Below are 12,077 nucleotides of genomic sequence, written 5' to 3'. Positions count from 1 at the left end.
AAGGTGAATCCGATTTACAACGTATGCTGCACCAATTTAATATAACCGCTAGAAAATACAACATGTTAATTTCCCCAAAAAAGACACAATGCATGGTTATAATAACAAATTGACTAAGATGTAAATTGGAGCTGGAAGGTCAGATAATAGAAGACATGATGGAGTTTAAATATCTAGGCATCAAGTGAATAGAGCAAACAGAGCCACAGTTTGCCTGAATAAAACAATATGAAGAAATAAAAATATTGGGAAAGAAATGAAAGGCAGAATTTGCAAAACAGTCATCAGACCAATAATGTAATATGCGGCCAAAACACGACCTGACACAGAGAAGATAAAAAGAATGTTGACTGGGTATGAAATAGAAGGGTAGAATGGAATGATCATATAACAACAAATAGAGTAGTAAAGACTGCGAGAACGGTTCCCCAATAGGAAGATTATCAGTTGATCGGTTGATTCCCTTTCCTAGTCTCAGCCTGAATCATACTAATGGTCAAATTATTCTATAACGCAGTTAATTTGTTTGTCAGCCTCGCTTACTATTAAGTGGGTGATCGACGTGCGAGCCATAATTCCGCAGTTTTAAGAACGACGGTTTTACTCGCGGCTCGTTGGTGCTGATCGACTAGCGAGCAAAACGGTCATTGTCAACCGTCCACAGCTAACATATTGTGTTCAGACGAGCCAAGTAAAAAATAAAACAAACTGACGAGCCGCGAGCCAGGCTCGTAGGTATATAAAACCGCGGTTTTGCAATGATACACTGACGAGCTTTACCGACGAGCCACAAAACCGCAGTTTTACTCGCCTGTCGGTCATGGCCTTTAGAAAGGCATGCAATATGCTAATAATTCTTTTTAGATTCTACACAATTCTGAAATAGACATACAATACATATCTTTAAAAGTAGGTATTGGTGACCATTTTTTATAAATGTTTATAGATAAAAAAGTATTAACTAAGCTTTTATACATCTAGTTGGTCTGATGATGACCAATTTTTTTTTATGGCCCACGGTAAACACTACTAATATTTTGATAAGCTTTATAAAATAAAATCTCGTATTTTTAGTTATTTTCCACCTTATATAAATAATAACTAAGAGATTACTATTTACCATTTACCGAAATATAAAATATTTTTTAGTTATGTCACAATATAATAATTACCTAGAAGTGGATAAACGTAGTAGGTAAATAGTGGAATAAAAGCCAAAATCAGCAATGGGTTGACGACTTGCATCTGATCTGGCAAAATTGTGTAGAATCCAATGTTTCCGTCCATTCTCACTGCCATCAAGGTCCATCCTGATCCTTGCTGATCATAGAGAGCCCAGAAAATCGGCAGCGGAAGAAAGAGAACCAAAACATGAAGTGTTGCCTTAACCTCGTTTACTAGTTTTTCTCCGTATTGTTCTTCTGCATAATCAAGCCAATGTTCTTTTTTTTCTTTGGACTTCATCTTATTCTTTATTCCGCACTAAAATCACAAGAAAATTTATAAAATATTGTATATCTAGAATTTATTTATTTATAAAAGAATGAGCTATTGTTACTACCATATCTTTAAGTTAGTAAAACACAGGCAACGTATTCCAAAAAAAAAGAACAACACTGCATTATATGCTACAGAGTCTAAATGTTACGAGCGCAGACGATGCTATGCACAGAGAAGCTACGCTTCGGCTGCAGCCAGTGGTATCAACTAGAGAGAGATACTTCATATCATTATAGCAGAGAAAGAAAGAAACTCATGTATCTCGGCAGTACGATCAATGAGAACTGGGATCCAACCGTGAAAATTAAAAGCCGAATAGAACAAGCCTGAGTTGCTTTTGCAAAAATGAGGGAACATACTTTGCAGCAACGATTTTAGTATTAACCTTTGTGTTCGAATGACATGTTGCTATATCTTTCTAGAGCTTCTATATGGAGTTCCGAATAGAACGGTTTAGATCAGTTCCCGATCGCTCAGATCCAACTTCCGGTCATGCAGTGAGTCTAATGCTACAGAAAAACAGTACATATCTGAAAAAAGATATTTAGGCATATGACATGATGGGTAATAACAGTAATAACAGACATGGTACTTTTCGACTTCTATATTTAAATTATAGTATACATATTAAATTTATTTTTATATAAAAAAAGTGTTCTGAATAAATATTCCATGTTAGTTGAGCTTGTCCATTTCTACTGTTCTCTATTTTGTAGTCGAAAATACTTTGAAGACAGAATTGCTGGTGAAGTTATACATGGATGATCTGAACAGCAGAGTGGTTCTTATAAATAAATCCGTTTAATTTTCAGCTCCTTAAACTTTTCCTTAGGCTTTCGTGTGATTTACACAACGTTCCACAGGCTGCGTGGGAACTGGGAATTGCTTGAATATAATATTCCAGTCATGGATTGAGTCACTGTCCATGTACGATTTAATCTCGTTGTCACTGATTTCTGCCAACAATAGAGAAGAGGATAATTCACAATCCATCCAGGTAATGATTTCATAGTATTTTTGTGCATTGAAGTTAATTTTTGGTAACGTGAATGTTCTATTCTTTTCCTTCTTGCATCTGTGTGTCTTACCTTTAGAATTCTCCACAGTTCGACTTCTCTTAAGTGTTTCATCTAGTCATAGTAGTTATCTTAAGTCGTGGCTAACGGCACGTGTTCCAGGTGGGCGAGATCCTTCTGTTTGATCATAGGGTCAATAACATCAAGCAAATACCTGGTAGTTTGTACTGCTCGGTAAAAGAGTTTAGTATTGTCTGTAAAGAGTTGACTTGTTTTGACACTAAATCACATTGGCATGTATGATTTCAATATAAATAAAATATTTAGATTTAAATGAGGGTTTTCTTCACTTGTGTACACTCTGACAGTTCTATTTGCTTTTGTCAACCACCTCGAATCTGATAAGTGACCTGAACCTCGTAGAGCCAAATCTTCTTTACAGGTTCCTGATTTTAGTGCATTTTAAATATCAAGTAGGTATTGCTGGTCTTTAGTAAGCCCGTTTCTGTCTATCTGTGAGATCTGACAATCAATTCTCTAGAAGTTAATCACCGGCAGTTTTGGCAGCAAACTAACTTTTCACCTATTAGCCCTGTGTAAGTATTAGGGTCTATTGTCTTGCCATTCAGTAGCTGAAACATGTGGCGGAATGATACTCGTTTAAATGGAGGAGCCAAATCGCCCATTGTAGAGGTTTCCTTAAGTAACGTTAAACTTCGTGAATCAGACCAGTTTTTCTACCTGTATTCAGAGCAGTACCATCAGATCCTATAAAAATTAGATTTTAAAGAGAAATGCAATGCCCAGACAAGTGAAAAATTACATATTTAATAACATCTTCAAAACTTCCAGAATTTGGACTAACGTGGCAAACGTAGAGTGAGTTGGGTTCTTAAATGAGCGAGTAATACTCTTGCATAATTATTCTACGAAACCTTTTAGAATAAGTTTGCTCTATCAGCAACGTGTCATCCTTTCTTTCATCTAAATACAAACCTAACAGTGGAATAGTGCTAGTTTTATTATACAATTCAGTCCTAATATTTTGCTTTCTCCTTCTCATTTTATTCTTATCTATGACATGGGTGGAATCTAAATCAGTAACAATGCTAAGGTCGTGCAAAACACTTAATGCGATTGCCGCAGTGGCGCAATCGGAAACACCATAACGGCTGCTTACTACTGTAGTAGATTAATTAGTATTTAAATGGGAGTAAGCCACAATTAAAAAGTACGTTTATTGACGTTTCAATTTCCACTTCAGAAATCGTTCTCAAAATACAAACATTACTAAATTAAACAAATTTGGTTTTTTGTTAGTTGCTGAAAAATTATTCTAATAATTTAATTTTATCTGACTCATTTATATTGACAATTCAGAAATGCATTATACATTTTAAAGTAGACGACTTTAAAATGATAATGCCAATATTAATTGTTGAGTTGCGTTCCTAGAACGACTTTACTTGTAAGATAGTTCATTCGATTACATGAAATCAACTTTAACTTGAGAATATCCATCAGAAACAATCATAGTATGTAACTCGTCTTTAAAAAGACAAATACATGCCATGGTGACAGTAAAAATCTCCTGTTAGTGATTCCGTAGTAAATTATGGGAGAAAAACCAGGAAAAAAACCTCATAATACTATCCCGACATGGTAAGTATTTGGTCGTGCATTTAGTTTACTTTCAATAAACACCAAATTCTGATTTTATATATTTGTTATTTAAAAAACATAAATGATGTATCCTCTATATGTTACCGACTTACTAATACTGGTATTTTATTTTTAATAACTTTCTCTTTTAATATGGGTAACCAGATCCTAATACATTCTGCCTAGGAATTTGCGACACAGTTGGTCTCATTTATCATAATTAGAGCCGCTCCGTTGATTTTTCTCTTTTTATTATCCGTTTCTTTTAGGAGAGTATTTAAATCATTCCATTGAACCCTATGTTCGTTATCTTATGAGTGTTTACATATTTGGGATCTATCAAATTCTTTATTTTTAATATAAGATTGATGTTCACTTATTCTAACATTTAATGGCCTTGATGTTTCACCTAAATAAAATTGATCGCATTCACAAGGTATTTTATAAATGCAATTCTTTGTCCTTTCTTGTTCATTGTTAGTTTTGGTTTTAGACGAAATAGATCTCAATATGTTTGTTGTTTTGAATGTTATTGAAATGTTGAATTTGTTTCCTATCCTTTTAAGTTTTTCTGATAATCCTTTTATGTATGGTATTGTTATTTTCCTCGTATTATTCCTTGTGTATTCTGTAGGATCTCGTTCTAAGTTGTTCTGTTCTATTCGGTCGATTGTTGAAAATTCCTTATTAATAAACGATAAAGAATAATGTTAACAAATGTTTTTCCTCCAAGAAGGAATTTTCGTTAGAACAAGTAACTTTGGCTCTGTCATATAAGGATTTAATGATTCCTTTTTTAATATTAATATTGTGATTTGATTTGAAATTTAAATATCTGTTGGTGTGTGTTGGTTTTCTATACATCTGCGTCTCATATCCAGTATCGTTCTTAGAGATTAAAACATCCAGGAAAGGTAGTGTCTTATTATATTCCTTTTCCATGGTAAATGTTATTGTCTCTTCTTTACCGTTTATGTCATTCAGGAATGCGTCCAACAGCTCTGATCCATGAGGCCATTGAGAATACATCATCTACATATCTCCACCATACTGTGGGTTTTAAATTTTGTTTAGAAATAATATTTGTTTCAAAATCTTCCATAAATATATCGGCTAATAATGGAGATAAACTAGAGACCATTGCTAGACCAAAATTTTTGTTTATAGAATTCATTATTTAGTTGAAAATATGTATTATGAGTACATAATATTAATAATTCCATTATAGCTGATATATTAAGTTTTGTTCTAGTTGCCACTGTATCGTCACTCTCTAATTTTGCCTTAAGAATAAGTGAACATCAATCTTATATTAAAAATAGAGAATTTGATAGATCCCAAATATGTACACACGCAAGGGATAACGAACATAGGGTTCAATGGAATGATTTAAATATAGTCCTAAAAGAAACGGATAATAAAAAGAGAAAAATCAAAGGAGCGCCTCTAATGGGACCAACTGTGTGGCAAATTCCTCGGCAGAATGTAGTAGGATCTGGTTACCCATATTATAAGAGGAAGTTATTAAAAAGAAAATACCAGTATTAGTAAGTCGGTAACATATAGAAGATACATCATTTATGTTTTTTAAATAACAAACATATAAAATCATAATTTGGTGTTAATTGAAAGTAAACTAAATGCACGACCAAATACTTACCATGTCGGGATAGTATTATGATGTTTTTTCCTGGGTTTTCCCTCATAAATTACTATGGAATCACTAATAGGAGATTTTTACTGTCATCATGGCATGTGTTTGTCCTTTTAAAGACGAATTACATGCTATGATTTTTTTCTGACGGATATTCAAACTCAACAATATTGGCAATATCATTTTAGAGTCGTCTACTTTAAAATGTATAATGTATGTCTGAATTGTCAATATAAATGAGTCAGATAAAATTAAATTATTAGAAGAATAATTTTTCACCAGGTAACAAAAAACAAAATTTGTTTAATTTACTAATGTTTGTATTTTGAGAACGATTTCCGAAGTGAAAATTGAAATGTCAATAAACGTACTTTAACATTTACTTGTGGCTTACTCCCATTTAAATAGTGGTAGTAATTAATCTAACATGCCACAAGAAAATAGCTTCAGAACAATACTGTAGAAGATTTTAACGGAACTCTTATCTGTCAAATAGGTTTAAAAGGCTTTTTTATTCGAATTGTTTGTTTATAATCTGGACCTGGATCCGTACTAGGAAGACAACGGCCTGTATATTCATTTTGGACTAAATTCAAAATAGGTGTGCGTGAGCATAAAGGTTTTAAAATATCTACTATATTGTATATATAAATTACTGTCGCGTAACTTCGTTTCCAATGCTTTATTACTTCTGCTTATTTTACTAATGTCTACCGCTAAATTTTTTCTTATTCCATATTTCCGGATTGAGTAATCAATTTTTAGCTCAATTGGGGGTATTTTATTTAATTTTTCATAGTAACAATTAATAGTTACTTCGCACCGGCACAAATCTTTTTTTGTAAGTGCATTCAACAACGATAAGGCATTTGCAAGATGCAACGTCAAAAAAAATGAGCAGTTTTGTTTAAATTTATCAACAAGTTTTTCTCAATTTGTCTCGTGTATAAGATTTCCTCAGACTGTAATACTTATCATGCAATGCAGTTATGAGCTGCGCTATTCTCGTATCTGTAACTGTAAGGATAGATGGTTTTTTATGTAAGCTGATTACTTTTTTAGTTGCTGTACTGACTACAATCACAATTAAATTGGCAGCAGCAGACTAATGATGAAAAACAATAAGGGATGAATGGGGCATGAGTGGGCGTAATCCTAAGAATGCACGTGCACGGGACTTTTTAACGTGTTGCTCGACGGGGAAATATTTCATATTTTTACAAATTTTGGGGCTTATGCGCTATCGGAAGATACAAACTAATCTAAACCTAATTAAAACACAATGTTTATGAGCTTTATTTGAAAACATAACAACCTATTACATTACGAAAACATCTAATTAAAAAATGTTAAAACATAATCACAAAAATGACGTTTTTTCAAATTTTCTCAAAATTTAGAGCTATGCGCGATCGGAATAAGAAGCGATTTGATATATATTTTTTTGTTTGTCTTTATAATTCGCAACTTTTCCGCGCTATTACAACTTCGAAATAAAAAAAGGTTTTCGGCCCATCCTAGTACACACACGACTACTAAGAATAAGCTGGGTCGACAGTCTCGAAATAAGAAGCAAAATCTAAGACAATGGTATGAAAAATAGATTACATCATTATTTAGAGCTGCTGCCAATAAAATTACGATAGCAAATATGGTAGCCAACATGGAACTAGAAGAAGAAAACGAAGAAGTCTTGTTTACTCAAAACATAGTCAATAATTGGTTTTAAGTTTTCGTCTTTTCGTATGCGCGTATTTGTTGATAGTCTTATGTTAAAAAACCATTTTAAATTCCAGATTTAAATCCAAAGTAGTGTCCAAATTATTTAACTATGACCAGGTTTGTCCACACATTCCTCCAAGTTGACTAACAATTGTCCAGTCAAATAAGTACTTTTCCCTGAAATTTTTTATTGCAACAGCTACATACTCTTTGGCCGTTTTTGTTTCCCAGTCGTTTTTTTCGTAGAGACAATGTCAATTCCAATTATTCAAAATGCCAAAGAGAAGACTATATACCTGGAAGTCACCAGCAGATCAAGAAGAGAGAATTGTAAGAAACCAAATAGACTATGTATTAGTTAGACAAAGATACAGGAACGCAATTATATCTGCAAAAACCTATCCAAGTGCCGACATAGGATCAGATCACAACCCAGTAGTGACCAAAATTAGGCTCTAAATGAAAATAATAAAACGAAGAACAACAAATGCAAAAATCGATACAAGTAAATTAAGGAACCCACACATAAAGCAACGCTTGGCAGATGAAATCAACAACGGATTAATGAATGTTAAAGAACAAATTCTACAAAATACTGAACCAAATAAAAAATGGTTATTAATAAAGACAGAAAGAGATAAAAATCATAAAGAAATTCTAATACCAACCAGATATAAAAAGAAGCAATGGATGACGGAAGAAATTTTAGATTAAATGGAAGAAAGACGTCAATATAAAAACAAAGATAATCAGATGTACAAGAAAGTGGATAAACAAATAAAATACAGAATTAAGAAAGCGAAAGAACAATGGTTAAAAGAACAATGCGCAGAAATTGAAGAATACCAGAAAAAACATGATAGTTTTAACACACATAAAAACTTAAAGAAAAAACTCACAACAATAGAACAAGCAAACCGGGAATACTGAAAGATGCAAATGGGAAACTTGTGTTGAATACTAACGCCAAATTAAAAAGATGGACAGAATACATCAATGAACTGTTCAAAGACAATAGAATAGAACAGATGTAGATGAAAGTAGAAGCGGATATGGTTTTAAAGATATTAAAAGAGGAAATTAAAATGGCATTAAAAAACAGCAAAAATGGTAAAGCAGTAGGTCCAGACCAAATTCCTATAGAAACCTTAAAATGCATAAATGATGAAACCTTAGACATTATAGTAGACTTATTTAACTCAGTATACAAAACAGGACACATACCGAAACAATGGTTACTCTTCACCTTCTGTGCTATCCCTAAAAATACAAACGCTAAAGATTGCAGTGAATACAGAACAATAACACTAATAAGTCACATTCTCAAATTATTCCTGAAAATAATACATGGTCGTATAAATAAAAAACTGGAAGAAGGAATAGATGATAGTCAGTTTGGGTTCAGAAACGGACTAGGAACCAAAGAAGCGTCATTTGCTTTTAATGTGTTAGCTCAACGATGCATAGATATGAATGTTGATGTGCATGTTTGTTACGTTGATTTTGAAAAAGCATTTGACAAAGTGAGACATGAAAAATTAGTCCAAATTCTAAAGACAAAAAACATAGACCATAGGGACTTACGAATAATAACAAACCTCTACTGGAATCAAAGAGCACAAATCGAAATAGATAACCCAGTCCAGAAATTGAAATCAGCAGAGGAGTTAGGCAGGGATGTATTATGTCCCCATTACTGTTTAATGTATATAGTGAAGCCATTTTTGAAGAAGCATTACTATCTCAACGTGAAGGAATAATAATTAACGGAAGATCTATTAACAACATAAGATATGCAGATGACACCGTAATTATGGCAAGCTCTGCTGAACAACTCCAATTACTGATAAAGAAAACAAATAGTTTCTGTGAAAAATATGGACTAAAAATGAATATAAAAAAGACCAAATACATGATAATAACAAAGAAAACAAATAGACCAACAAACATACATTTGGGAAATGTACCGATAGAAAGGGTTGATAAATACAAATACTTAGGAACCTGGATTTCAGACAATAATGATCAAACAACCGAAATAAGAGCAAGGATAGAAATAGCAAGAAATGCGTTTGTAAAAATGAAAACAATTATCTGCAACAAAGACCTTAAATTAGAACTAAGAGTAAGAGCACTGAGATGCTACGTGTTTTAGATACTGCAATATGGGCTTGAAAGCTGGACATTAAAGCAAGAACACATAAATAAGTTCCAGTCCTTTGAAATATGGTGTTACAGGAGGATGCTTAGAATACCATGGACACAGAAGAAAACTAACGTGGAAGTATTGCGAGAAATGGGCAAAGAATGCGAAACAATAAACACAATAAAAATAAGAAAGTTACAATATCTGGGACACGTAATGAGGGGACAGCGATATGAACTGCTAAGGCTGATAATACAGGGAAAGATAAGAGGAGGAAGGAGTATAGGAAGAAGGAGAGTGTCATGGTTGAAGAATTTAAGAGACTGGGTTAAATGCAGTTCTATAGAACTCTTCAGAGCAACAGTAGATAGAGTAAAGATAGTGATGATGATATCCAACCTCCGATCGGGAGACGGCACTTAAAGAAGAAGAATGTCAATGCAGTATTTGTAAAGTTCTCTAGATACCTGTTATAACTTTGTACTTATTTTTTTACGTTCTGGTATACAATAGTAGCTATCCGTTTTTTTGCTAATGCCTTACTCCATGTAATTCATTGGAATTCCAAGGATGTCTCATGGGACTTTTACAGTCTTACAGATATGCAATTTTATGTATGTAGGTGTAGCTGTGTAGCTGTAGGTGAATGTGGTCAATATTTATAACTAATATAAGACTAATAATGAATCTCTAAAAATATTACACTTACCACAATACATTTTGTAACTTGTACTATAACGTTGCCCTCTGGTTTTTTGATTTTATACGTTGGTCGTCCTAAGGCGAAGATGACTAAAACGAGAAAAAAACTATATATATTGTACACATAATTGCAGAACGTCAAATCTTTTTAATATGTACATTTTTTTGTGTGGTAAATTTTTCTGTTAACAGGATCCCATTATTTTTAACAGGTTGACTGCGTTCCCAAAATATGTCAACCAAAGAACAGTGCGTTACCGGTCCCCCGGGACCGGTGGATTGACGCGAACCCGGTGCGTTACCGACCGTCGGGGACCGGTAGTGACGTAATTAGTTTTTACATTTTTACAGTTTTATAATATAAATTATACGAGTTTTAATATCAGTTATTTCCAGTAAAACATTTTAAAACTTACCATTGTCATTCGTTTTTTGATCAGGTTTCCTGTTAAGAATATTTTAAAGTATCAAGACATCTTACTATTTTTTACAGATTTAGATTAAAAGATCAAAACTTCTTAATATTTTATTAGTGTAAATGATATTTGAAAACAAAAAAACATGTAAACTAAATAATATTGACGTCCTTAGTTATTAAACAAAAAAAACCTAAAGTTTCAGAAAAATAAAAGATTTTTTCGTAGTTATTAAAAAAAAACAATCAAGTTTCAGAAAAATAGATTATTTTTTATGAATGCTATTAAACGCTATGATGAATGCTATGATTTATTATGAATGCTATGATGAAATTGAACCGGAAATGGTAAAATACATGGGAGAAGAAGGAATAAACTGGCTATGGAAAATATATAAAGAGGCGTGGGAAAAACAAACAATCCCTAAAGACTGGCAGAACAATATCATCGTACCAATATACAAAAAAGGAGAACATGTAAACTGCGACAACTATAGGGCAATATATCTGTCATCGGTGTGCTTTAAAATATATACGAAAATAATAGAGAAGAGACTGAGACAAGAAGTAGAAATGGTATTGGGAGAAGAACAAATGGCATTTAGACCGGGAAGACAGACAAATGACAACATATATATCATTAGAAACCTAATAGAAAGAAGCATAGATACGGGAAAAAAACTAGTATTAGCATTCATAGACCTAAGAGCAGCATTTGACACGATAGAAAGACATATTATAGGGAAATGCTTGAGGAAAATTAACGTACCTAATGCATTGATAAAAATTATAGAAAGTACTTACAAAGAGGTAAAAGGAAGGGTACAGATAACAGGGGAAAGATCGGAAGCATTTAATTGGAAGAGAGGTATTAAACAAGGAGATAGTCTCAGCCCTTTGCTATTCATAATAGTAATGAACGAATTGATAAGAAACACTAGAGTCAGAACTAATCAACTACAGACAATAATAGATTACCGCAGATTACAACCGGTAACAATAGAGTCCTTAATGTATGCAGACGACATAGTACTAATAGCAGATTCCGAGAATAAAATGCAGAAACTAATGGATATATGGGTAGAACAAATAGAAGAACTTAAAATGGAGATAAACGAGGAAAAAAGTAAGATAATGATAATCAGCGGCAAAGGAGATAAGGAAGATAATCAAATAAAGATAAAATGTAAAAACTCAGAATTGGAAATAGTAACAACTTACGAATACCTGGGAAGTATAATAACTAATGATGGAAAAATA

The 12,077-nt window shown here is 32.8% G+C and overlaps 1 protein-coding gene across 2 annotated transcripts in view; it reads right to left on the bottom strand.

The window, feature by feature from the left end:
* LOC140447553 (peptide transporter family 1-like) overlaps positions 1–12,077 on the bottom strand; it is a 184,308-nt gene that overhangs the window by 18,214 nt on the left and 154,017 nt on the right. For both annotated transcript variants that reach the window (XM_072540266.1, XM_072540267.1), the window contains 2 exons: positions 10,410–10,492; positions 1,173–1,482 (listed from right to left, as the gene is read on the bottom strand). In XM_072540266.1, the coding sequence (XP_072396367.1) occupies positions 1,173–1,482; positions 10,410–10,492 (393 nt within the window). The remainder of the gene's footprint in view (positions 1–1,172; positions 1,483–10,409; positions 10,493–12,077) is intronic.

The sequence above is a fragment of the Diabrotica undecimpunctata genome, chromosome 8, assembly GCF_040954645.1.
Source record: "Diabrotica undecimpunctata isolate CICGRU chromosome 8, icDiaUnde3, whole genome shotgun sequence".
In the NCBI taxonomy this organism is placed as follows: domain Eukaryota; kingdom Metazoa; phylum Arthropoda; class Insecta; order Coleoptera; family Chrysomelidae; genus Diabrotica; species Diabrotica undecimpunctata.
Note: the sequence above shows the minus strand (reverse complement) of the source record. Positions and strands in the feature narration are given on the sequence as shown.